At 45.6% G+C, this 23597-nt stretch overlaps 1 protein-coding gene across 2 annotated transcripts in view; it reads right to left on the minus strand.

Moving 5' to 3' along the window:
- The window catches only part of DOCK1 (dedicator of cytokinesis 1), a 618254-nt gene that overhangs the window by 495650 nt on the left and 99007 nt on the right, over positions 1-23597 (minus strand). Inside the window, exons 11-16 of one of the 2 annotated variants that reach the window (XM_069101719.1) lie at positions 18443-18515; positions 15255-15334; positions 10480-10605; positions 6055-6179; positions 4007-4105; positions 2305-2377 (exon numbers count right to left, since the gene is read on the minus strand). In XM_069101719.1, coding sequence (XP_068957820.1) covers positions 2305-2377; positions 4007-4105; positions 6055-6179; positions 10480-10605; positions 15255-15334; positions 18443-18515 — 576 coding nt within the window. Of the gene's footprint in view, positions 1-2304; positions 2378-4006; positions 4106-6054; positions 6180-10479; positions 10606-15254; positions 15398-18442; positions 18516-23597 lie in introns of both variants that reach the window. The other variant, XM_069101718.1, reaches the window with a different exon arrangement.

Raw genomic sequence — 23597 nt, forward strand, 5'->3', positions numbered from 1 at the left:
GATCATACAAATGGGAAAAGGACCCATATGTACAAAAATATTTATAGTAGCTGTTTTTGTGGTGGCAAAGAATTGGAAATCAAGGGGATGCCCATCAATTGGGGAATGGCTGAACAAGTTGTGGTATATGAATGTCATGGAATATTATTGTGCTATAAGAAATGAGGAGCAGACGGACTTCATATTTACCTGGAGAGGCTTATACGAACTGATGCTGAGTGAGAAGAGCAGAACCAGGAGAAGTATGTATACAATTACAGACACAACCTATGTGTGACGACCAACCTTGACAGACTGGACTCCTCTCAGTAATGCAAGGTCATAAAACAACTACAAAGCGCTCATGATGGAGAGGGACATCCACATCCAGAGAAAGAGCTAGAGTCTGAAGGCAGATGGAAGCAGACGACTTGCTCTCTCTCTTTTTCTTGTTCTGTGTTCTCTCCTCTTTCCCACTGTTCACTCCATTGGTTATAATCCTTCTTTACGACTTGAATAATGTTCAACACAAAGGTATATGTAGATCCTATATCAGATTGCATGTCGCCATGGTGGGGAGGGGGGAGAAGAAAATTTGGAACTCAAAAGTTTGTGGAACTGAATGTTGTAAACTCATAGTAATTTGAAAAATTTAAAAAACTAATAGTAAATTAAAAAATTACCGCCATCCAGGGCGGCTAGGTGGCGCAGTGAGTAAAGCGCTGGCTCCCGAGTCAGGAGGATCGGAGTTCGGTTCCAGCCTCAGACACTTAATACCCACACAAAAAAACTAGCCATGTAACCTTGGGCAAGTTACTTAACCCCAATTGCCCTCCAAAAAATAAATTACCGCCATCCCCAAGTGGAATGGGCTACCTTGGGATGCAGTGAGCTCTTTAAGCACAGCCTGGATGACGAATGTCAGAGACACTGAGATCACTCTGGCAGGGACTAAACTACACAACAGCAGGGATTGCTTCCTGTCACAGGATTCCCTCCACAAGCCGCAACAGATGTGGGACAGTCCCAGCCGCTAGATGGCACAGTGGATACAATACTGAACCTGAGTTCAAATTCTGCTTCAGACACATCCTTGCTGTGTGACCTTGGGTATGTCACTTAACCTCTTTTTGCCTCAGTTTGCTCATCTGTAAAATAATAATATAACAGCACCTGCTTCCTGGGGTGGTTGTGAGGATAAAATGAGAGAATATTTGGAAAGCATTTTGCTGATGCTGTTGTTGCTACTACTACTTAAACAAAGATGATTGTCAACCAAGTCACAGACCCACAGAGGGGAAAGCCAAGACTGTGCTTCTAAGAGAACCTAGAAGAGAATTAGGAGATCTGGAGTATGAGCAGCCCAGACTGCTGTGCCCACATAAAGTCAGTGACTTAGAAAGTTGTTCCAGGCTGGACGCCTCACCCCAGGTGCACAGACCATGGGAGGAAAGTTTGTTCGGGGTCAGATCAGATTAGGCAGACTCCAGGGCCCTTTAGAGCCCAAGAACCTATGATCTTGAGAAATACAAGAACCAATTTAAAAGGGAGAAAGTGGATTCTGTCATTGTTTTATTTCTCTTAAAATCAACAGTACATTATTATTCCCCTTTTAAGTAAAATGTGCATACCATAACTTCTGAGATGTCAGTTGAAGATTTCACCCATATGTGGCTGGATTAATTATTAGAGATTTTTTTGAATGTTACATTTATAATAATATTTAAAATTTAATGGCAAAAGATATGAATAACATTATTTTATCCTTCATAAAGGCATAACTACAGATGTTTACTGAATACATAGGCAGTAAAATGGAATGATCTAGGTATTTCAGAAAAAGGCATTTATTTTCCTAATTGCCAAAGCATGCAATGTTAGATTTCAGTTACTTATTTCAAATACTATTGTGCTCAACTTGTTGAGCAGGAAAGACGGAAATAAGATTCCCCTCTACAGACAAGTATGGAAAGAAAACTTTCACTAAGATGCCCTAGAAGAAGACAAACCTGCAGAAAATACATTTTACTAATGAGAAGGGTGCTATGAGGGAGCCAAGAGCTACTTCCATAAAAACCAAGGCTAAGGCTGGAGGAGTCAGGGCCTCATGACCAAGGCAATTCATAAATTTATAATGAAAAGAAAGCAGTGGAGCAGGGGAGGGGAATGAAGATGGAAGAACGTGATCTTTCTCCTTAGAAGTGACACAATTCTCTAAGGAATCTTTCCAGCCTGAACCATCCCAAGAGCTCTCCCAAGGCTGGTCCTGCATTACATCTGCATCCCCAGGAAAAACACAGAAAAATGAAATCTAGTGTTACTCACAATCCTGGGAAGATCGGTGACGGAACGTGAACCGTAAGTGACTGCGGTTGACATCCTCGATGGGGATCGCCACCTACAGCAATTGAGAAGAAAAAAAATCCAGGCATTCATGACATCTTCGTAGAGGATCTCAATTTAAAACAAGAGACTTGGAACCTCTTTGGGGTCATGGCCCCTCACTATCCATGGGAAAATTATCAGAGGATCGAGTCCAGGGAGCCAAGGGAGGCCTTCTCAGAATCATGGTTTTTTAAATATCCAAAACACAGTGATTGCAAAGCAAATCAATTATATTTAAACAGTTATCAAAATATTTTCTTAATTCATAGACTCCAGGTTAAGAAATCCTGGTTTTAAAGTTCTTAAGTATATCTTTAAATTCAGTTAAGGTGGTAACATATAATTATAAAAGCACTTCCTTCACCACCAAGAAATCAGGTTTAATCCCATGCTTCCAATTTCTCAGGGCAGCCATTGTAATGAAAGCTTAAATAATGCCCAGGAAGCAAAGGCCAAGCCAGCCTGGCAGGCCAGATGGGAAAGGCATCTAATTTCCCTGAGAAACCATGACTCATTTGGAATGTCATTTTAAATTCCAATTTCTATTTTATGATGCTGTTTCTCACTCTAACATTCAGTGTCTGTGTCCCAGAAAGCAGGCCCTGGCCTTGTTTTTTATATATTCAAACCTTTGCACACCCAGGCTCAGACTTGGCTAGTGAGATTAATTGGGTTATATCAACAGATGGCTTTCTTAAGAAATCTCGGATCTCTGTGTGCCAGGGAGCCTGGTTTGGACGTCTCACAGCAGCTACTCACTTCACTTGCACACGCACACACACACACACACACACACACACACACACACACACACACACACACACTCCACCACCTCATAGGGAAGAAGATAGAGTGCTCTCTATAAAAGGACTCTGGTCATTTTTCTCCATGGAATCTTGCATTTATGTCCCAAAGGAGGAGAGTCTGCCATATTCTGAGAAAAGCTGGTGTTGTTCCTTAGCAACCTTGCATGACTCTGTCAGCTCAGCCGTCCTGTGTCCTTTCAGGGCCAGTCAAACATTATCACTGGGGTTGGGAGTGGGGGGGGGAGAGAAGGGGGGGGGGGAAAGGGAGGGGGGGGGGATGGGAGAAAGAAGGAGAGGCCCAGAGAAAAGCAGGAGAATTTGAGAGAGAAAAGGAAGAGAGAAGAAACAGAAGGATACAGGGGAAAGGGAGAAAGAGAGGAAGGGAAGGAAGAAAGCAGAAAGGGAGGAGGAAGGGAGAAAGAAAAAGAAGGAAAATGACACCTGATGAAAAAACCTGCTTCTGGGCAAGCAGAAAACCTCCAAAGCTCACCACCTGTAACGAGCCTGGGGAATGTTTTACCTGGACAGGGCTGTTTCTTTACCTGTAAAATTGAGGGGGGGAAGGGGGGGTTTCAACTGAATGTCTTAAGGGATTCCCACTCCTTGATCTCAGATCCTGTGATCTCAAGGCCTCAGGCACATGGAAGTCAGTTTCTTCATCTCTGAAATGGGGACGACCTAGAAGCTCAGAGGAACCATCCTTCTTTAAATCTACGATCCCATGACCCCAGGAATAGAGGAAGAAATAGAACAGAAAGAGGGAGAGGGAGGATGGAAGGGAGAGACAAATGGGGAGATGAGCCAGAGCCAAAGGGCAGCAGCCCAGTCCAGGATACCTTGACAGTTTCAAACCATCGAGGCTGCTTCACTTGGTAGTAAATCACAGACTTGTACTCTGAGAGGGCATCATCGCCAGCTCCAGGGAAGATGACATTCTGCAAAGGAAGCATCCCAAAGGTGAGCCACGCCCCTGATGACCCAGCCTGGCCCAGAGCACAGCCCTCCCCTCCCTCTCCATACACACACAAACGTCCAGACCCTTTGCCCTGCAGCATTGGCCAGAAGGAGGAGAGATGCTTTTTAGGGATGACATCAGAAAGCCATATCTAAACAAGTCCCAACATTCAAGGAAAAGGCGGGGGGGGGGGAGGGGGGAGATGGACAGAGACACAGAGATGGAGACAGAGACAAAGAGAGATGCACAGAGACAAAGAGACAGAGAAAAACAGAGCAAAGGCTGTTTAAAAGCCTTCCCTCTGGGTGTTAGCAATCTCTGGGTTTACGAGTCGTGCTACAGACAGTGAGAGCAGCGTCACCAATGTCCCCATGCCAGAGCTCCCCAAAAGTTCAAGGCTGCACAAGGGGGAGCTCTTAGCTGAGGAGGTCCTACTTAGAAGCTGAAGTAGGAAAAAAACACCGTAGAGAAGAAACAGATATTCCTAAATATTTTCTCCTACAGAGTGAATGTCTTACAAGCAACATGAAAAAGACCCTTGCTGATCTCCAGAGAAGCAAACAAAAGAGCTTGGGATGGTATGAGCCCACAAGAAACATCAGGGGATTCCATGCTGCACTGGGCAGAGGGGGGGCTGTGACTTTCCCTGGTTACACAAGTCACTTAGACCTCTGGGACCTAGGATCCCCTGAATACTTGGAGCAAGTGCCTCCCTGACAGGGCTGTCAAAATGATCAGATGAAATAATGCATGTCATGTGTTCACAAATCAGAAATCAATAGAAAAACTGGCAGATCTCATCAGCAGAATGTTAAACTCTGTGCAGGCAGGAAACAGCTTTTATTTCAACCATCGAGGTGCCAAACAAAATGCCTTGTGTGTAGCAGGTACTTAATAAATGCTTATTAAACTTCAACAAACTGTGGGACAGAAGTGAAATTAGAGGGAAATGAAGGTGATATAAAACACCAAAGTTTTGGACAAAATTTAACTGGACAAACTGAACTGAAATCATCAAAAAGAGGACAGAAAGCCAAAGGCATCTGTGGGGACGCAGAACCCAAAGTGCCTACCTCTGTGAAATGCAGTGGGATGTACCAGCTGGGGTGCAGGGCACGAGGCCAGGAAGACCTAAGCCCACCTCCTGCCTTGGACACTCACTGGTGTATGACCCTAGGCAAGCAGCCCTATGTCTCTAAGTCTGTGCTTCACTGTCCTCACCTGTGAAGTGAGGACATCAGAATGGATGGGCTGTATGGTCCCACTGAGCTCCAAGAGCTAGGGCCCTGTGGTCCTCCACAGAGGTCTTCCCTGCTCTGCCCTGAAGGGGCCCAAGAGATGGCTCAGGTCCATTCAAGGGATGGGTCTGGGAAGTCAGACAAGGCAGTCTTGGGGCCATTCTAAAGGATCCCAGAGCCTTCCAAGCAGCCTGGCACAGTGCCAGGAACTGGACAGAGTGTCCAGACCCATGTGGCTCCTCTAATGGATTAATGAATAGCCAGAAGGAAGACACAAGCATCACCTCAACCTCAGAATAGCCACGTCAGTAAAGAAGATGGGAATTCTGGATGGTGACTCAACTTTTACAGGGAAGTCGGCCCAAGATCTCCAAAGTAAACTCAAACTGGTTTTCAAGGAGCACATATTTCACACTCCAGATTAGAAGTCCCTAAGCAAGCGAGGGGAAGAAAGAAGACCTGGAATTTCCATAGCTCCTAAAAGTTTGCAAATAACTTCAAATACATTATCTCATTTGAGGATGAAAAAAGACTGAGGACAGAAGGAAAGATCTCCAGAAGAGAAAGGAGCTAAGGACACGCTCACTCAGACGTGGCTGAATTCTCTCCTTTACATTCTGAGACCAAGGGAAGGGCCTGGAACAAGTGGACGTGTGGAAAAGCAGCTCCCCCAAGCCCCAGAAATAGGTACCTCCAATCGCTTTCCATCTTCATCATAGACAGACACTGTGACCTCAACGTTCTTAGCTGTAGTCTTGCTGCCTTTATCAAAATCTCCTTGAACGAAAGTTACATAAATATCATTCCGAACATCACCTGAGGGGAAAAATGATACCTGGAAAATCAATCCATTATGCATGGCATGACAGTGAATTATGCAAAACTTGCCAAACTGCTGTCTACCCTATCAGAATATTATAAATACTATATTAGGCAATTATTAAGCGTTTTCCCAAATGATGATGTTTTTAAAAGACAGGCTAATGGTCATCTTTATTCACCAAAAGCTTCATTTTCACCTTGCCTTGTCAAAGATAAAGATAAAGTGTGGTGAAATCCTAATTATCTCCTCTGTCCTTTGTGTAAGACACTGACACAATCGACCCACCATCAGACAATCCGGGGCTCAGAACCGGAAGGGGCCATGGAGGATGCCAAACTCAACAGTGGGATTTTACAGAGGAGGAAATTGGCAGGAGCAGGGGTGAGAGAGATGATCGGGGTCTCTGACTCCAGACCCCAGCTGCTGCCTCTCTGTCCCAGCCACCAGAAAAGCAGCAACTTTCCCTGGTTTCCCACTCATTCACCATCTCATATTTGTTCATTTCTTCACTCGACAAACACTCCAGTGATGATGAGACGTTTGCACTAACCTATCCACACTTGCTTGATGTCAATCAACAAGCAATGATTAAGCACCTGCTGTATGACTTTCTGTGCTCAATGTCAGGAATACGAAACAGTCCCTCCTGGGTGCCTCCCCTGCCCCCTTGTGAGCACCGGCACATCCTGGGGCGGGGGGGGGGAGGGGGGGTGGGGGTGTCCGTGAGAGTCAGTGAGCTGTGGCAGATGGGCACTAGGCCTGGAGACAGAAAGAGCTGGCCTGAACCCCAACACGTAGACGTGTGACCTTGGCAATTCCTTTAACCTCTTTTGCCTCAGTTTCCTCATTTGTAAAATGAAGTGGTCCCTCTAATGCTGACTATGCCATCCTGTGAGAGTCCCTCTTAGTTTCTCCTCCAGGTAAATACCTCCAGGTTCAATGGCTCTTCATTCTTATGTCTGCCATTGCCCTGGCTGGCCATTAGCCATGCTGTCAAAGGGCCCCAAAGTCTACACATCCCTGTCCTCTCTTTTGTTCCTGTCAACAATTCTGATGCTAGGTCATAGGCTAAATGCTGAGCATCAGAGGATTTTCCTTCTCCTCCTCCTTCCCAGCCCTATAGTCCCAGGAGTCAGCTCCAGCTTGGCCCCCATGGCATCCTCTGGCTTCCCACAAAGTTGAGTTCACCAGTTCTCTGGGGCCTGCCTTTCCTTAGGTCTTCATGCAGATGAGGTTTGTTTGTCAAATTCAGTCCCTGTGTTGGCTAGGAGTTCACCATCTTCTCCCCATGTGATCCCCTCCTTCCAAACCCGGTGGCCACACCATCCACCCCATCGTCCGTGTCTGAAAGCCAAGTGTCTGACTTTACCCCGTCTCTCACCTTTTAGACTGGATAAGTTGCCAAGGCTGCCTCTCACAATTCTCTCCCCTTTCCAGCTGCTCAATCCCCTGCCTTACATATTTCAGCAGTCATTCTCTATTCTATTCCTCCCATCTCTGCACCCCACTCCAATCTGTCCCTCCTGACTCAGAAAAAGCATCCTTAAGCAAATACTGAACACAGGATCATAACTAGAAGCTGGGAGGTTGGCTTCATTTCCCCCCTTTATTCTACAGAAATAAAAATCAAGGGCAGGAAAGAAGCAACACCTTGCCCAAGGTGATCCAGGTAACCAGAGGCAGAGTAGGGACTCAAACCCACTTCCCAATCTCAGAGTCTTTCTGAGATCCACTGTGGCCTACTCAAAACATTCCTCTTCTCAAAACCCACAACGCCAACCTATTGTTGACCAAGTTAAGTTTAAATGCCTTCATCTGGCATTCAAGGCTTTGAACAGAAGCTGGCCAGCCTTTCCATCCTGCTCTCTTAAAGCCCCTCAGTCAAACTGGGCCTGCTTCACTGCCCTTGGTGGCCCAGGCTCTTCCTACTTGCTGCCCTCACTCATTCTATTCGCTGTGCCCCACCCCTAATCTGTCAATGTCTAACTCTACAGCCCCCTTCTTGGGAGATTCTCTGTATTAGATCACAGTTATGCCCTCCCCCTGAGAGCCCCTCACACTCTGCTTGTGCCTTGCTTCTTTGCTGCAGGGCTACTTCCTGTTAGGGTAGGGTTATTCTTTCATGCATGACGCCCCATTAGGCCATAAGCTTCAAGAGGGTAGGAATGGAGTCTCAATTCACTTTGTATCACCACTTGCACCAGAGACAACTCCCAGAACTCAGAAGGCATTGAACAAATATTGGTTCAAACAACTGAACAAATATTCAAATCTATAATCAGGAAAACACAGGGAGCAAAGTGATTTCTGGAGGAGCACATTATGACACACAGACTCCGGGCCTCCCAAGCCAGCCGCCCAGGGCCCCGGCCCCAGCTGCTTCTCATCCTGGGACCGAGGCAAGCCCGGCCCAATGTGCCAGGGTTGGGGAGCATCTCCTTCAGGCAGAGAGGGGAGGCCATAGTGAGATCATACTGAAGAGTCAACTTTTCTATTCTGACTCTTAATGATTCTGCTTCAGCTTCTGACAATTTAGAAGGTTTTGTATTGTTTTGTTTTGAAAAAGCAAACTACTGTGTTAAGCTATTAATAAATGAAAACATGATTATTGCCTTCGGCCCTAAAGGCACAGACACTGGTGGTCAGGAACAGGGGCTGACTCTAGACTCCTCCTGAGCATAAGACAAGCAGCACCTAACATTTTCAGGACTGGACAGAGCACTGGAGTCAGGAGACCCGAGAGGCTTGGGTCTGTTCACAAATGGCACGGTGACCTCAGAAAAGTCTCTTCCCTTCACTGGACCAAAGTTTTCTTCTTTGGAAAATGAACTAGATGATCTCTCATGCACTGTGTGGCTTTAAAACTCTATGAATTTACAGAATACTTTAAATGTTGAAAATTCAAAACCACACTCGCACAACTAAGGAAGGGCTAGCAAAGTACTTATAATCATGTCTATTAAATTGGGAGGTGCCTCCATGTGAAAATGACATTCAATCCAAAGCATTTATTAAGCATTTACTATGTGAAAAGCAGGCATTGTGCCAAGTACTAAAGGTATGAAGAAAAAGTGAAAACATTCCCTGTCCTCAAGGAACCTACATTCTCAGTGGGAAACTGGTACAGTCAAAAATAATGTCCATCTCTGCAGTGACTTTCTCAGAACAGCCCTAAGCATAAGGATTACTCTTCCCATTTTATTGATGAGGAAACTGAACACTGAAGGAGCAGAAGCAGGAATCCAGCCTCACACTCTTTCCTGGCACCATTGTGGTTGATGAGTTCCTGAGCAATGGTGCTTCAGGTTAGACCTTTCTTCCATCCCCAGAATAGCTGTGTACTATGAAAGGCACCAGATTTTGCAATCCACTTTGAAAAGGTCACTGCCATTTCCTGATGGCTGGGCAACTGCATGTTGGCCAATTATCTCATGGAAGGTTTTATCTCTACTGAACAAGGGAAAAATGGAAAGCAGGTCCTCTCTTTCCACGTTGGGCTGGACAGCCCAGTGCACCACCCTGGAGCCTGCAGGCAGGGCAAGTAGAATGACTGCCTTCCATGATGAGGGTGATCTGCAGGAGGAAAGGTTAGCCTGCAGTCTTTATCTTCTGTCTCTCAAAACAAGTGCCCTAACACAAGAAAGGAAGGAATTTGTGTACTGGGGGGAGAAGAGAAGGATATCTATTCATGTATATAGCAAAGACTTTTGGGAATCCCTTATACAACAAGGATCAAAGTGGTCAATACTCAAATATAATTCAGACTATCCCCTGGAAGGATAAATACTAAAGCTGAAGCTTAAATACTTTGGTCACATAATAAGATGATGCTCACTGAGAAAGACCCTCATGTTGGGAAAGACTGAAGGCAAAAAAGAAGGGGATGATAGAGAATGAAATGCATAGGTAGTATCATGGCAGCAATGATGAGCCAGGACAGACTTGGAAAGATGTTGGAGGAAAGAAGGACCTGGCAAGTTCTGGTCCATGGGGTCATGAAGGGTCAGGCATGACTAAAAGACTGAACCACAATACATATAAGTAAATACCAGAGCAAATACAACATGAAGTGGACTAAACAACACCATCTAAGAGCTGGAGGTGAAGAGAACACATTTGAGATGGGGTCCATGTGTACCAGCTCCCATAACTGTCCACCACCAGACACCAGTCAGTTTCTATTCAGCGGACAACAATTCAGCACCACAGCAAGGATAGAGAGCTCCTTCCTTTCACCAGCCTCCGGCATTCAGCTAATTCAACTAGCCACACCTGGACCCCCTTCATACTTACCAGGCATAATGATCTCAGGAAAGCCCATTTTCCGAGCAACTGCAGTGGTTCTGTCCACTAAGTGGGGAAATTCTTTGCGAATCTGGCGAATATCTCCTGGGAGAAGCTTTAATGTTACCCACAATCCTAAGGGAGAAAAATCTGGGTTTTAGCAAAATTAACTCTAAGAGATTTTGGTTTTAGTTGTGTTTTTTTGTTTGTTTTTTTAAGGGGAAAGGCAGGGCAGCTGGGGTGAAGTGACTTGCCCAGGGTCTTACACAGCTAGTAAGCGCCAAGTGTCTGAGGCCGGATTTGAACTCAGGTCCTCCTGACTCCAGGGCCAGTGCTCTATTCACTGTGCCACCTACCTGCCCCCGGTTTTTGTTTTTTAAGTCAGAATTTGAACTCGGGTCTTCTGAATACAGAATAAGTACTTTTACAATTGTACTACGAGCATTATTCAAGCAAAAGCAAAAAAACACAGTCGTCACTAGTGGTGGGGGGTGGGGGTGGGGGATGGGGGACGCCATCACATTTGGGAGCACCTGCTCCACAGGACAAATGATTCTGAAGCATATGGCATTTCAAGTAAGCAAGGCTGGGCTGCTCAGGGAGTAGGATGCAAAGACTGGCATTTGCATCTCATCCAAGAAGGAGGAATGCAGGGGAGGATCTCGAACCCAAGTCTGACATTTCTACAAAGAATCATGAAACTCCCAAAGAGGGGGTGTGTCCGGGAGTCTAGCCAACCCAGGAGACAATCTCTGCTTTCACAAAACCCTTCTTTCAAACAAGTCAACAAGAATTTCTTGTGCATCGTGGGTGTAGACAACGGCACTCAGTGCTGAGTGAGGGACAAAGCTTAGGCAAGGCACCATACCTGACCTCATGGTGCTCATGGCCCTAGGAAAACAGAGAAGCAAGGCCTTGTTTATCATAATATTAATAACATTTACACAGCACCTTAAGGTTTGCAAGGTACTTCCCAAATATCATCTCCTTTGATCCTTTCACCTCTGGAAGGCAGGTGCTGTTATTATCCCCATTTTACAGATGAGGAAACTGAGGCAAACAGAGGTGAAGTGAGTTGCCCAGGGTCACACAGCTAGTCAGTGTCTGAGGTTGACTCCTGGTCCAGAGCTCTACTCATTGTGGCACCTTTCAGTGGCACTAGGATTTGAAACTGAGAGCTGGAAGGGACGACATCTTACAAATGAGGAAATTAAAGCCCAGTAACGTACTTGAGGTCACACATACCTGGAAGAGGCCCTGACTTCAAACCAGCCCCCTGTCTCTGCACCATGTAGAAGGACTTTGCAGAGAAAGGTGAGTCTCCCCACCGCCCTCCATGGCGCACTCCCTAGCTAACACCCGCTCTCCCTCCCTGGCACGCTCCCTAGCTAACATCCGCTCTCCCTCCATGGCGCACTCCCTAGCTAACACCTGCTCTCTCTCCCTGGCGCACTCCCTAGCTAACATCCGCTCTCCCTCCATGGTGCGCTCCCTAGCTAACATCCGCTTTCCATTTCCCTCCTCTGAAGAAGTGAAAACAACCTCAAAAACAGAAAAAGAAAGGAAGACTGGCTTCTAACAAGAATCCCAGTTCCCTGGACATATGGAGAGACACAGCGTACTGAGGCTGGGGCCCTTCATGCCCTCATCAGGGAGATCTTTAAAATGCTGGGTCTCAGTGGAGTCTATGGCCCCCCCGAGAGTGTGCTGAATAACACAGGGGGCTCAGTCCTCAGAGCTCAGAGCACTGTCCTTAGATACGGAAGGAGGGCGGAAGAGCCAGGGAGACCCCCTCCTCTTGCAAACAGTGGCAAGCTGGCCAATGGAGCCAGAGCTTCATGGGGGGAGGCGATGGGGTACGATGGCAAAGGGGCAGAAAGTAAGGCTCTTTCACTCGTGTGGAGGTGCCTTGAAGAAACGCCATCCAAGGACACAGCCAAGTCCCCTGGATGGAAGGATTAACACACCCCTGTGTTCCCATCGTCGCTGCTGCTGCTGCTGCTTCCTTTACTGTTGCTGTTACTACTGCTTCTGCTGCTGTTGCTATTGCTACTATTACGACTACTACTGCTATTGCTACTATTGCTGCTGCTGCTGCTGCTACTAAGTAGCAATAATAAGAACTGATGTTAAAGTAGCATCATCAGTCCAGATCCGGGAAGTGGCTCCAGGGCAGTTGATGGAATTCTCATAATGCATTTCTCACAGGCGTGGCATTAGGGTGACCTGACCAGAGCCAAGCCACCTCGGAGCAATCTAACCAATCCTGGCATTTCACCGACAAGGGCACTGACTGAGACTGCTTGAGGCGAGATGACTTGCTAAGTGCCCAAGTCAGGTTTTGAACACAGATCACCTTAACTCCAGGCCCAGAATTTTATTTTATAAGCAAATCCTCTAAAGCAATAATCAGCTGTGCAGGAGAAAGAGGATCAAACTGCTCACTCATGGTTTTAAACAAGCAGAGCTGAAGAAGGTGACTCCAAACGTCCCAGGGCTCTGACACCAATAGTGGGCTTCCCCTGCTATTTTAAAGCTCCGCTCTCTTCTGAAGGGCAAGGACAGAATTGGCAGGGGCTGCTGCTGCTGGTTTCTGGGGCACGAGGATGACAGACAGGATGCAGCTTTTCCTCTCCCATATGTCAAAAAGATGTATTTCTTTAAGGAAAACTGGAGGGAAACAGCATAAGGAAATACAGCATCTTAATTTGAAATCGAACATCTGGGGAGATTCAGTCCCCTTTGACTGAAATAGTGCAGGCCTAGGGAGACTTTATGTTTGCTGCTCAATTAGACTTCATTTAAAAGGAACGCCTGAAAGGAGAAAGAGATGAACACTTTTCACCATATGGTTTTGGGGGGTTGTTTTGAATCCACCATCACAGGAAGCAGCAATGGGTAGAGTTGCCCTTGGAAAGACCCAGCCTCAAGAACCGCCTCAGACACATACTCACAGGGGCCCCCAGGAGAGCCAGAGAACAGAAGTGTGGGGTGAGGTCCTGTGGGGACACCTGCCAATCAGTCTTGCTACAAAGTACAACTGTAAGTGTAAGGAATGTGGCATTTAATAACTGGTCCTCCCTCTGATTAACAAGCTGTATGGCAGCAGGCTGACAACAGCCCATTTGGACATTCTTTAGGAATTAATTTCTGGAAGCCAGAAGGCCCACTTTTTCCTGGGCACTTCTCAGTTCAACACCTTAAATCACAGACCCATGAGCAGAGATCCGCCATACAGTTGGCCCCAGACCTCAGCAGACAGCTTCTCGGCTGGCCCGCCATCTAGCAAGAAGGAAACCCTATCTCAGCCAGGTTCATCCTGCCAGTCCATTAAGGGGTACCTCTCTGAAAACTTCCCACTCCACAAGGCACCAGAGATGGCCTTTGGAGCTTCTCGATAAGGGATCAGGCCCTCATCTCCTGTGAAGCACAACAACCAGGTTTCAATCCTGACCCTATTGTACGACCTTGGACCTCTAAGAATCTCAACTTCTTTCTGCACAAAACAAACACACTTATCAGAATGTGGGAACTTTTTATGTCACTGAGTCAACTGCTACGAGGAAATAACTTTATAACTCTGGAAGGACACTGCGGTTACTATTATACCATCATCGTCCATATGAAAGTAAGCTTGGATACAGGAAAATTCAGTCCAATGCCAGAGCTGGGTGTAAGCCTCTACCCCCCTGCTTCAAGCATGCCATGGACTCAGTCTAAATCCAGAAGGTGACTCGTGCCATGGGAGAGGTTGGGAAGGAGGTGAGCAACTGGTAAACAGTCATGCTCTGGTGTCCCTCCTCATCAACACGCAGTGGCCACTGGCATCCACTCAGAGCTGACACAGTCATGACTTCTCCTAGCACGAGGTCAATGGTTGGGAAACTTGTCAAAGGAGGATTCAAAATGATGACAGCACAGGGAAGAAAGTGGGGGCAGCAACACGATTCCAGTGACAAAAGTCAAATGAACGACAGTCTTGGTGCCAGGAGTATGTGAACTTTCTGAGGGGTATGGGAAAGGAAGTGCGGACCAAGAACAGTCAGGAAGAACATGGCATCTCGTCACCATGATGCCCAAGTGTGCCAAACTGCCCAGGATCCTCCCACCAGTGGCGGGGTCGCTATCAGATGGTAATTGGGAGCCACAGCCCTATATTCATAACTGAAATCAAGACTTAGAGAGAGATGGCTGTGCCGAGTTGCCATGGCTAGTAGAAGGCAGGCTGGATTTGGGGTCAGAGTGCCTGGGTTCCCTTTGTACTAGCTGGGTTACCTTGAGTAAATCCTTTAGGATCTGCCTGCCTCCGTTTTCTTCAAAATTTGAATAAAAGCACCTCCTTCATGGGCTATGAGTGTCAAATGAGATAATAAATGCCAATTTCAAAGGGCCATATGAATGTTAGCTACCATCAAAGACCGCTTCTCTCTCCAGGACCCATTCTAAACTCATCTGTAACAAGGTCATATCCAGCTCCAAATCCAGTAGGCTTCACAACATAAAACCAAGTTCTGGCCTCTCTGCATTCACCATTCCACACAGCCCCATCCAATTTTCCCAAACCCTTAGAACCTTGGGCTTACGTGGTCATCACTGACAAGGAATCCTGAACCCTTCTGGGCACCTGCCAGGCAGGTCTCCCACGTCTCTTACCCAGAACATGAACAAGAAAAGCCAACTTTTAATAAAAGTTTTTCATTTAATTTTAATAATGTATTTAATAAATAATTTAATTTTATCTTAATAAGTGTTAAATTTTAATGGATACACCGCCGTTCACTCACCTTGTCCCTTGTGGTTAACTTCTTTTGCCGCGATCACTTTGTTTATAACAGTCTGCAGGAAATCATTCTCCCCCGCCACCCTGGGTGAAAAACGGGATGACAGGTTCAGCTGCTTGTGTCGAATGACGTCGTCCAAAGCTAGCCTGGAGGGTGCGCGGGGCGACCAAGACCACGGGAGACAAAGGGGCACAGAGAATCACAAGGCACCGTAACAAGGGGACACGAGAGATCGTCATCATTGAGTTGTGACAGAGAGCCGGTTATTAGTCAACGCAGGACAAAGGGGCAGGCAGAGAAGCAACGAGAAAGACACAGGAAGATCATTGATCAGGACGATACTCCACGGCCCAAGAGAGGCAAAGCCAATCTAGGTAGCGCTGTACCCCTAGAGCACACACACACTGGCACACGCACACACACGCACGCGCACATGCACACACACGCACACACATGCACAAGCTGTGTGGCAGACCATGGCTACCAGCAGATGACAGCAGCGGCCCACAAGCGCGCTCTGTTATCATCCACAGGAGGCTTGGCAGGAGAGATTGTGATTCCACAGAAACTCAAGGGTGATTTTTGCAACTTTCTCTAGACACACTTTAAGTAGCAGAGAACACATGGTTTGAAGGAAAGAAAACACTGGAGACAAAAAAAATAACACCTTCAACATAGAAATGCTTCTTCTGCATCATATCTACAAGATATCTGACTCTATGTGTAGGCAAAGATAATCAAATATAAGGCACTGGGGCGACCTAAGAGCATGTGTGAAAGACAGAAAGTGGACCTATTTATAAACAAAAAAGAAAACTTACAAATGTCACTGAAGTTTCCCATGTCCAGCCTGCCAAGCGCAGTTAACTGGTCAGATGTTGGAAGCCAGTGAATGAATGCAAAGAACATGTGGACAGAGAAAAGCAGGAGAAAATCTGCCACATAATATGAAGGGAATGACCCTGATGCCTGTCAAGGAGGGGGAAGCTATGGCTATCACCTGTGTGAAGAAAGCTCTGATTTACTATAAGCAAAGAGAAAGAAATACATGGTGCATCCTCCCCGAAATCTCTTCTATAGGGCAATAAATCAGTTTTAATGGATTACAAAATGGTTTCATTAGCATGGTATCTAAGCATTCTGCAAAGACCTGGTGGCAGAACTTGTTTTACTATTAAAATCATGTTAAGCTTTTATTTGCAGTTATATTATTTACCAGGCACTGGGGAAAGGGGTCACAAATTACACTTAAGATTTACCATCCAGTGTTGTAAAAATGGGCCACTTTGCTAAAGAGATTGTGGTAAACTGGACCATTAGGTAGGTGCTTAATGGAGTCTATCGTCTTCTAGAAACTGAGTTATTCTGAAATTAATCACTAGCCTCCCAACTTTCCTTTCTTAGCCTGAATTTCTCTTCTTTGCTGATAAATTATTGCAGTTTAATATTATATTAAGTCACTGTCCAGTCATCAAGGGACTCCGGAGACCATTGGAACAAATAACGTTAAAGAAAATGAAAATATCTGTATGTTTTAATTTTGGAAAAACATCATTATTTCTCATCTGATGGTCTGCTCATTTTGTGGGATAATGTCCTCCCATATACAAAATCCCAAAGTGTCCTCTCCATTGTGTTCCCCTTCATCACTTTTCACTAGGAGCTGTTCCTAAAAACACATACCTGTAATACATGTCCACAGAATGGCTTTCTTCCCTAAACAAATGAACTAATGATGAAGGTGAGTTATGAATTATATTACAAATGACCTTTTTTTCCTTGATTCTTGATTTCAAACATAAGCCTCTCCTTTCTAAAAAGCACAGAATCATAGCTCCTAGAGAGTTTGAAGGTGGCCCTAACTAAATGTCATTTGGTCCTACCTTCCTAGCTGCCAAACAAGCATGGTATTCTTGTCCCCATTTTACAGATAAAGTAAATGAGACCAAGAGAGAATCAATAATTTGCCCAAGGACTCCCAGCTCTTTAAGCATTGGGATGGACTCCAGTCATGCCTCCCACTGGAATGTTGTTGTTTTTTTTTCCTATCTGTTCCATCTAAGTTCCTAGGAGATAAAATTAGCAGAGGGAACAAGCCTCAAATTACTTAAGTAATTAGAACCAGGTCTTTACCTTGTAGAAGTTATAAAATCAAGGGTCAGTGGTCAGGGACAGATGTTTTCAAAAAATCTTCATGACAAGAGGCCCAATTCCAGGGTACAACAATCAGGCAACATGTTTTGCTAAGTCAACAGCTGCCATCTTGATTTTTCTCCTCCCATCCTCAGTGGAAAAGCTCTGAATGCCCTCAGCAAAGGTCACTGCTGGGGTGCCCTTCCTTTCAGTTCTCCAAGGAAACAGACCCAATCCCTCTTTTTAATTCTTCAATCAGAATTTATTAACAAATCATTCTTCAGCTCCCATCACTACTGACACAAAACTTTCTAGGGATTCCACAGTGCCACTGTTTCCTCCAAGTAATTTCTGGCCAGAGTTAGGTACCAACAGACTAGGGTCAAATGCTGGGAAAAATCACCTTAAGAACTTGCAGACAGCAGCACTGAGGGGATAATCACACACCCCCCAGAAGGTTTTGCCACTGAACAAAACAATGCACCATGAAACGAGGTCCTCGATATTTAATGGCCAGGTGGATTATTTTATAAGGAGAGGACTAAACTCCTGTAGTATATTTTAAATCAAAAAATTACATTTACACAACATTTCTGGGAAACAATCAAATACTTTGAGACACAAATATGTCTTGGATGAAAGGAACCATCCCTCAAGTCTGCCCATGTCACCTAGGTGATGCTGTTTCCACCCAGTTAGAAAAAGAGCAGAGATATAAGGAGACAACTCTCTGTGGTACCAAGGAATGTATGAATGAATGAATGAATGAATGAATGAATGAATGAATGAATGAGTGAGTGAGCACTTATTAAGCCTATACTCTGGACAAAGCCCTGTGCTAATCCCCAAGGATACAAAACAAAAGCTATGCTATCTATAACCACTATATAAAAATACACATTAATTTTTGATGGAAAAACACATAAGGCATGCGAATACGGATAAGTCGACCTCATTCACTAGTAGATAACTGGTGTCCGATGGTTTCCTGGAGCTGACACACCCAATGGCCCTCCCCCACATCATGCTGCCAGGCACTCTGCTAGCACTGTACTTACGGCTGAAATGGAATGAAATGCTGTTTATCTTCATCATCTACTTTCCCATTGATTATATCTGTGACATCCATCACTGCAACAGAAAAGGGAAGAGCCACTTAAAAGTGTATCTATTTGGTTCCCAAATATCATTCAATAAATCTAAGAAAAACTATGTTTGACTCAAGTTTGGGGGGTTTTGCTGCCAAGCCAAGATAACAACAACTAACATTAAGATGGCATTTCAAGGTTTGCCAAGTAATTGGCATGCTGGGAGTGCTCCAAAAGTCTTAGTGAAGTTTAAAGAGGTGCACTTAAAACTTTTAGCTTTAAATAGTTTAAAATTCCACTGAGTCCTTCAGGAAACCTTGTTCTCTCTCATGTGATCCACACAAAAAGCCTGTGAGTTTGACGCAAATGGCCTCTGAAGGTTTCTAAAAAGAAGAAACCCAGCAAGCTTTAAAAGGACCTTGCTGGGCAGGTCAGGGCTACGGCCGATTCAGGAAGTCCTTTAATCAGCTGTTCAATTACTCCTAGGATCTACAAAGTTCTCTGGCTCCCCAAGAATGGTAGCGCCTCTCCGCACAGTCCATCCTTTTGACACAGTTGACCCCTGATAAGACATGACACAAGGTTGGCTCACATCTATCCGCCTCATACCTATGTCTCTCATCAGAGCATCCTGTGAGGCTGAGACCTCACCGCACCACCCAGCCCAATGCCCCATTCAAGGTCAACTAAAGGTCATTCTCTGGCTCCTACAAAGAACATCTCTCTTTATTCTTGTCCTTCCTGGAAGCCCTGAACTAAAATTTGGCCAGAATCAAAGCCTGAGATAAAACTAAAATACATTAAGCAGAAATGGGCTATTTACATACTCTGCCATTTAGAACAATTTTTTCTCTTCAAAATTTTGCTCCCAACTTGACTTTTTACTCCAATGACCACACCTCCAATGCTGAATCAATAAAACACTCAACTGCCATTTCCACTGGGATTTTACAAGGAGATTTTGTTCCCTTTAGGTGTGAGCACATACAGGGAATTGCTGGTGAAACAGAAGGACCAACTCATTGTGCCACATGGGAAACAAGGTCCAAACTCATCCAAAAGATCCAGTGCACACACTACCAGATTCAAAATATTTTTAAATGCATTTACATGATCAGCTTCAAAGTACCTGGCAGAGCAGGACTGAGGGAGTTCTAATCTGGCACAGTTTAAGGAGCTGTGCTAACTTGACCAGAGGACCCCAAAAGTTGCTTTCAGACTGAAAACTTAAACTATTAGAATAACAGCTAACATTTATATGGATGTATGAATAAATATCTACGTACAGATGAAGATATCTGCATATTTGTATAGACATATAGGTATCTATATAAAGGTTAGATGTGTCTTTATACCTCAAAAATATAAAATACACATGCATAATATTATATATACACATAATACTTAATTGTGTATCTTAATTCCAGTGATTCCCTCAGTTAATTTTTTCTGTTTGCTCTCTACAGAACTTGGTTATATGTTTGTCTGGATGTTGTCTCCCTCATTGGAGGGTAAGCTCCCTGAGGGCAGGGACTGTCTTTTGCCTCTTTTTGTAACCCCAGTGCTTCCACCGCGCCTGGCACATAGTAGGCCTTTCACAAATGTTTATGAACTAATTCCTGATAGAACTGATTTTCACAACTATCCCATGGAGGAGGCACTATCAACATTCCCATTTTATGCATAAAAACACTGAGGCTCAGAGATACCTTATCCGACATAACTGAAAAATGGGCCCATGATCATCTCCTCCTAACACCAAAGTAAAGGTCTAAGAAGAAAATGTTAGACAGTGCCCACCAAAGACATGCCTCTAACACGTGCCAATACCCATGATCTTACACCATGAAAGCACCCCAGGGAGCGTCAGAAATGTGCAGATTCTGGAGATTCTAAGAATCGCTGGGCCTAGGCTATGGGCCTGAAGCCTCCCAATAAACAAAAGCTTCAGAAGTCCACCCACAGCACTCATAGGAGGCAGATGGGAGGGGCCGGGATCTGAGCCTCAGGGACACAGGCAGGTGAAGTCATTCCCAGGGCAGCATCCACCTGTGATGTCCCCCAAAGGCTTAAGGCACCTCCATGTCCTGAAATCTCAAAACAGAAGGAGGCTACGGCTCCTGCTGGGAAGCAGAACAGCTGGACCTGGCTGCTGGTTTGGGTCGATTGGACTCAAACAATGCAACGTGTCTGTTCTCAGCACTCCCTTCCCCAGGGACAAGCCAACACTTCCCCATACCCTCACTGTTCTCCAGAACCAGTACGACCTGCTTCCCTTTCTAACGAAACTCCCTTTCTGGAGAATCCACTCACCTCACAGGGATCTACATTTATCCAAATGAACATTTGGGGTGGGGTGCAGCGGAAACAGTCAGAGGACCTGGGTGCAAATCCAACTTCTGAATCTACGGCCCTGTGACACCTTGTTTGAGTCACGCTGTGTTCAGGACCTCGGTTTCCTTCTCTATAAAATGGGGGCAGGGGGGACTAAACAGTCTCTGAGTCCCCATCATGCCATGAGGAGAAATGCACATTCAGCACATGGATGCAGCAGCTGGGAGGAGAATGGAGACAATGGCATGAAAGGTAATAAGGGCCTGAGCTGGGGGCTGGAGGGTGAGCAGAGGGAAGGGACAAAGAGGAGATGCTCGCTCCGGAGGCACAATCTACAAGGTTTGGCAACTGACGACTTATTGGAAGTGAGGGAGAAAGAGGGGCTGAGGATGACGCCATGACTGCAAACCTGGGTTCCAAGAAGGATGGTCTATCACCAGACAATGGAAAGGCTGGAGGAGAGGCAGGCTGGGAGAGAAAGATAAAAAGCTAGTTTGGGGCCTTACTGAGGTCAAAATGTCTACGGGACATCCAGATACACAAATCCAACAGCTGTTAATCTGGAGAGAGATGAAGGATCCAGAGATGCGGATCAGGACTGTGACCAGGGTAGAGAGATCAATTACACTGCAGAGTGGATGAGATCACCAAGACAGAGAAGTAGGAGCCTTGGGGAATCTCCACAGTTAAAGCATGATTCATGCTTTTAAAACGATGATTCAGCCAAGAAGACTCGGGAGATGCAGTGAAATGGGTAGAAGGAAAAATGCTATGGAAACCTAGAAAGGATGAAGTATCCAGGGGGTTACATATAGGGGTCTGATACTAGAGAGAAGAGAAGGAAGAGAACTGAATAAAGGCCATTGATTTGGCTTAAAATGAGAACAGAAGCCCAGTAGAGACATCTAAGGCTCAGGAGTATTAAGTGACTTGCTCAGGGTCACACAGCCAGTCTATGCCATAGGCAGGGTGCAAGCCCAGGGCTCCTGCCTCTGAGATAAACACTCTGGTTATTGGGCCAAGCCGCCTCTCTGTGTTTCTAAAAATGGGCCACTGGGAGATCAATATCATCCTGTCCCAAGTCCCAACAAGTGTTGCCTGTAGGGACTTCTCTGCCTTGGTTGCTTTCCAATCCATGGTGAAAATTCTGCTAAGTAAGACTATCACTGGGGGGGGGGGGGGGGGGGGGTGGAGTCGAGATGGCAGAGTAGAAGCAGGACCTCTCCACGGCTTGGGCTTCCAAGTTCCCCAATCCATGTAAAAATGGGACTCTGAACAAACTTTGGAGATGCAGAACCCACCAAATGACACAGAGAAGCTAACCTCCTGCTGAGGACACTCCGGCAGGCCGGCAGGAATCGATCAGAGCAGCCCTCTGGGAGCTGAGCCCAGCCCCACGCTGAGGCTTTAGCACCCAGGTGGGCCTCACCAGCCGCTAGATCAGCAGCAGCTGTGGCCATTTCCAGAATTATCAATACATACATGTGAAGGACAAAGTGAGAGGTCAGTGCAGTCTGGACTTTGGGACCCAGTAAGTGGGAGTGCATGGCTTTTGCCCCTGGGGTGAGAAGCCGCTGAGGTGAGGGTGAGAAGCACAGCCAGCCAACGCCGCATGGCAGCTTCAGCTCCTGGCCTGCAGAGTGTAGGGGGACCAAGAACCAGTCTGAGGGGTAATCACTCTTGCTTTAACTTGCTTGGATCTGGATTGCAGTCTAGGGTGGAGGCCCTGGGGTGTGTGTCCAGCTTTCCAGAGCATCTGGAAACCTCAGAGAGGGCACCCATCTAACACCTCCGGCAGCTGAGAAAAACCCAGCGTTTGGGACAAAAGCTCCCCTGTCTGGTGACAGAGTCCTACTGTGGCAAAAAGCCCAGGGGTCAAGTGACTGAGGGGAGACATGACCAGGCAAAGGAAACAAAGCAGACAGAAGATTCCAACATTAGATTCCTATTTGGGGGACAAAAAGGAGCAAAGCATGGAACAGGAGGAAGACAGTGAAGTCAGAACTCCTGCACCAAAAGCTTCAAAGGAAAATACAAGCTAGTTACAGGCCACAGAGGACCTTAAGAAGCAGATAAGAGAAGTGGAGGAAAAATTGGGAAGAGAAATGAGAATGATGCAAGAAAATTATGAAATGAGAGTCAACAGCCTGACTGAGGAAAATAACACCTTAAAAAATAGACTAACTCAAATGGCAAAAGAGGCTCAAAAAGGCAATGAGGAGAAGAGTGCCTTAAAAAGCTGAATTTGCCAGATGGAAAAAGAATCTCAAAAGCTCACTGAGGAGAATCATTGCTTCAGAATTAGAATGGAGCAAATGGAAGCTAATGACTTTATGAGAAATCAAGATGCTGTTAAACAAATTCAAACAAATGAAAGAATAGAAGGCAATGTGAAATATCTCATGGGAAAAACCACTGACCTGGAAAATAGATCCAGTAGAGAGAATTTAAAAAGTATTGGACTACCTGAAAGCCATGATCAGGGAAAGAACCTAGAAATCATCCTCCAGGAAGTTCTCAAAGAAAACTGCCCTGATGTAAGAGGGCAAAATAGAGGTTGAAAGAATCCACTGATCACCTCCTGAAAAAGATCCCAAAAAGAAAACTTCTAGGAATATTATAGCCAGGTTCCAGAATTCCCAGATTAAGGAGAGAATATTACAAGCAGCCAGGAAGAAACAATTTGAATATTGTGGAAACACAATCAGGATAACCCAGGATCTGGCAGCTTCTACACTGAAGGATCGAAGGGCTTGGAATGTGATATTCTGGAGGGCAAAGGAGCTGGGAT

The sequence above is a fragment of the Petaurus breviceps genome, unplaced genomic scaffold, assembly GCF_028583685.1.
Source record: "Petaurus breviceps papuanus isolate PSGF00001 unplaced genomic scaffold, PetGlider_PUasm1.0 490, whole genome shotgun sequence".
Taxonomy (NCBI): Eukaryota; Metazoa; Chordata; class Mammalia; order Diprotodontia; family Petauridae; genus Petaurus; species Petaurus breviceps.